The sequence below is a fragment of the Etheostoma spectabile genome, chromosome 24 (genome assembly GCF_008692095.1).
Source record: "Etheostoma spectabile isolate EspeVRDwgs_2016 chromosome 24, UIUC_Espe_1.0, whole genome shotgun sequence".
Lineage (NCBI taxonomy): Eukaryota > Metazoa > Chordata > Actinopteri > Perciformes > Percidae > Etheostoma > Etheostoma spectabile.
The window spans coordinates 15,264,199-15,268,121 of NC_045756.1; the positions used below are offsets into that span (position 1 = coordinate 15,264,199).

General features: G+C 37.8%; 1 protein-coding gene and 1 long non-coding RNA gene across 3 annotated transcripts in view; one reads left to right on the forward strand and one right to left on the reverse strand.

Annotated features, from left to right (window-relative positions):
- Positions 1-3,923, reverse strand: part of sonb (SON DNA and RNA binding protein b) — a 39,439-nt gene that overhangs the window by 16,983 nt on the left and 18,533 nt on the right. For both annotated transcript variants that reach the window (XR_004327863.1, XM_032505896.1), the window contains exons 7-9: positions 3,777-3,923; positions 2,974-3,167; positions 1,505-1,657 (exon numbers count right to left, since the gene is read on the reverse strand). The exon at positions 3,777-3,923 is cut by the window's right edge and continues 136 nt beyond it. Coding sequence is in view for 1 of the 2 variants with exons in the window: in XM_032505896.1 (XP_032361787.1) it covers positions 1,505-1,657; positions 2,974-3,167; positions 3,777-3,923 (494 nt within the window). In the remaining variant the exon portion in view is untranslated. The remainder of the gene's footprint in view (positions 1-1,504; positions 1,658-2,973; positions 3,168-3,776) is intronic.
- Positions 1-3,923, forward strand: part of LOC116673718 (uncharacterized) — a 15,224-nt gene that overhangs the window by 7,721 nt on the left and 3,580 nt on the right. The gene's annotated exons all lie outside the window — the stretch shown is intronic.

Sequence of the window (3,923 nt, forward strand, 5' to 3'; positions counted from 1 at the left end):
TCCTCATTTCTGCTTTTCTAACTCAAACATTAGGTATAATTTCCTGTAAATTAGGTTTATTGACCATAAATAACTGTAAAACTAAAGTTAATAAGTTAATGTTACGTAGTGTTATAAACGTCAAAAAAAGAGCTAAACATTGGGGAAAAAAGCGTCAAAAGTGTAAAAAAAAGTAAGATAATGTTAGAAACGTTGATTAAAAGCCTCAACAAAAGTATTGATTTTCACTTTTGACAGGAAGACAACAAAAGGGTTAAGTCGTAGGCTATGATGGCATGATGACGCAAACAAATAGAAAAAACCTGCCTAGGCATGAGTCTATGTCTTGACACCAGAGAGAGGATCATGGGAGAGGATACGAGAGGACGGGGAACCCTGTCTACGAACCAATCACTTACAAGCATTAGGAGATGTGGCTCACGTATGTGATGACGACATGTAAAGTTCTTTGCGCTTGCACAACTGCAATGTGAAACCAAAACTAACTCGATCATATGTATATGGCTTGGTTTGGACTTTCAGGTGTGAAAAGTCATTTAAAAAAGTATGGAATAAAACACACTAACTGTGTGTCAATTTCTCTATATTCTAATCTATATTGAATAGGTCTATGTATAGTCAAGCCAAATTGGCAAACTTTCCCACCACATAAGATTAAGGAGGCTTGTTCATTATTAGTAATAGGGTCAATTAGTAACATCTCACAATGTAGCGGTTACAGAATAACAACAACTACAGACTCCAAAATGACCTTGAATGACTTGAATAAACACCGCTCTAAATTAGTTTTAACAAAAATTGAACATCATAACCTTTGTTAAAGGTCGAATGACATGGTGCTCTTTGGAAGCTTTTATATAGGCCTTAGTGGTCCCCTATACTGTATCTGAAGTCTCTTTTTATGAGACCTAGTGATCCCCTAATACTGTATCTGAAGTCTCTTTATAGACCTTAGTGACCCCTAATACTGTATTGAAGTCTCTTTTATATAGCTTAGTGGTCCCCTAATACTGTATCTGAAGTCTCTTTATATAGACCTTAGTGGTCCCTAATACTGTATCTGAAGTCTCTTTTAAATGACCTTGGTGGTCCCCTAATACTGTATCTAAAGTTTCTTTTATATAGACCTAGTGGTCCCCTAATACTGTATCTGAAGTTCTTTTATATAGACCTTAGTGCCCCTAATACTGTATCTGCGTACTTTATATAGACCTTGTGGTCCCCTAATACTGTATCTGAGTCTATTTTATATAGACCTTAGTGGTCCCCTAATATTGTATCTGAAGTCTGTATTATATAGATCTTAGTGGTCCCCTAAGACTGTATCTGAGGTCTCTTTCCAAAAATAAGCCTTGGTGCAGAATTACAGCCACAAGAACCTTTAAATAAGCATCAAGCCTTAACGGAGTAATGCAGTGATGAAATTACTGGATAGATGGATGCGACATTGATAGATCAATCATTTTATAGAAATAAATCATGCAGATAAGAGTAAAAATTGTACCAGCGGTCATACTGGCCATAGCGGCATTCATGGCCATGCAGGGTAGAGACAGGGGGAGCACTGAGGACCGCAGGCTGGCAGGGATGGGCATTCCTGCTTTGGCACACATGGCAGCAGCATTGGCCTTGGCAATTTCTAACAACTGGTTCTTATCTGGGGAAAAACAATTAACAAAAATACAATCAAGGAATCCATTGTTTTCACTGCGTTTATGTACAGTGTTTCACACTAGTTAAAATATCTGTTCACAAACCACTTTAATTACTTTTAGTTCATATACCTGGATTTACTTTAAAAAAAATAGAATAAAAATGTTATTTTAGAGATTATGGATTATCATTGAGCCTGAGTGGCTAAAAAGGAGCAAAAAGTGGAAATGACCTTCCACTTAAATTGGCTTACATTTTTGAAAAACAACAACTTTCCTAAATTCTAAACACATTTAGCACAACATCTGTTTGTGTAGGCTATACAATTAACACGTCTTGTTGCTTTGACACAATGAGCATACAGTTAACACACATTTTAAATGCTTAACTTCTTTTACACACAAGCTCAACCAAGACCAAAACAATTACTGCCGATTTTACAAATGCTTTCACACTGTACTGTATGTCAGAAGTGAAAGCCTCATGTTCTAAACCGTGTATGCTCAAGTCAAAGTGAACAGCTGTTCATATTGTAAATTGAAAGCCAAATATATCCCCTGCATTTTATTTAATCGCTACTGAAAAACAGCTGATTGAAGTTATGCCCAAAGATCACTCACAGCTGATTCCCATCTAGAAAACACACTCAGAGGTTGAGGTTCATTTCATCGCATGACTATGTGGTAGTACAGAAATGACAACCTATTTGAACAATACGAGTCAAAAGTTCGGGGTCACTTACAAATTTCTATTGCACTCCATTATAGACAGATTATCAGCTGATCTGAGTGGGGGGCTGATCTTTAATGCAATATCTACATTGCCCATTATCAGCAACCATTCATCCAACGTTCCAGAGGCACATTCTGTTCACTAATCTGATATAATTTTAAAAAACTAACTAAAAAAACATTGGAGAACCCTTTTGCTATTATGTAAGCACATATTGTAATCTGGAAACTGCTTCCCTGGTTAAAAAAAAACTCAATGCAACTGATCTGTTTTCTTTCTACAATGGAGTGCAATGGAAATGTCTGTGTTTTGGTAGACATAGTGTATTGTGTTTGTGTATTATTGTATTGTGAAAATGAGTGTTGGAGTTAACAATGTGTGATTTTGAGCAGGAGTGGATTTCACAACATGTCTCTAATTTTGGAATTGGACAGCTTTCAGTTTTTCTCTGCATTTCTATGTATAAAAGCAAGCGTCTTCATGACACTGATATCTTCTTTATAAATAATAATGCAAAAATCAAAATGAAATAAAAAAACAGTAATACAGTTGGTTCACATTCAAATGAGTAATTTCATATTATCTGACCCAGTTCACTGATGCGTTGAGGGCTGTTGCCCGAGCTGCAGAGTTTCCGAGTGGGGGATCTATTTTTGCGGAGGATGAGTACAGGGGAGTGACTTGGCTCTCGTTTCCAGCGGTCCCTCTGGCTGTATGTAGCTCTCCTCCGACCCCTCGACACAGACCGTGAGCGCGACCTCCGCGACCGCCGGCCCCCTGACCTGCACGGACAACATCCAGTTCAATTCATTTGAAATGAGGCAAACTGGAACCAACAAAAGAAAACAACCCCACCCTCTTTTGTGGATATCAATGTTTCCTGAATAATGTGCCTTAGAGTCACACAGGCAGTCATTAATACTTTCATATTGGGAACAAGTTGGACCAATTAAAATGAGACAGCTATTACAGGCGGTGTGTAATGTGCGGCTCAACTTGATCATTAACTTTTTCTTTGTCTGCAATGCTCAGTTAAAAGCTGAAATTAAGAGAATTAAAAAATGAATAAAACAATGACAAAACGTGCAAAGAAATAGTAAACTATTTAAAAGCAGGGTGCATGAAAAGCTAAACAAAGAAGTTGCAAAACGACGGTTCTCAAATCGAAGGAGGTTGGTTAAGCTAAACTCTAAAGAGGGAAAGTTGCCAATATTCTAGGGGTGGGGGGAAAAAAATCAAGACAGCATAGTATCACGATATTTTCAGTGGCAATACTGTATCGATACACAGGCTCCAAAAAAAAAAATATTCAGTCATCGGAATCGATAAAATAAACCATGGTCCACGTGGATATAGGAGATCCTAATGCAGCAAAAAACCAATCACTTTACCTCGAGCGTGATCTCTTATTCCTTGAAGGACTCCTGGATCTGGATCCCCTCCTGTGGCTCCTACATGGCGACTTGGATCTTTTCTGCCTCTTTGATGACTTTGCTTCTTTTTTCCTCTGTGGGGACTTAGACGGTTTCCTCTTCATC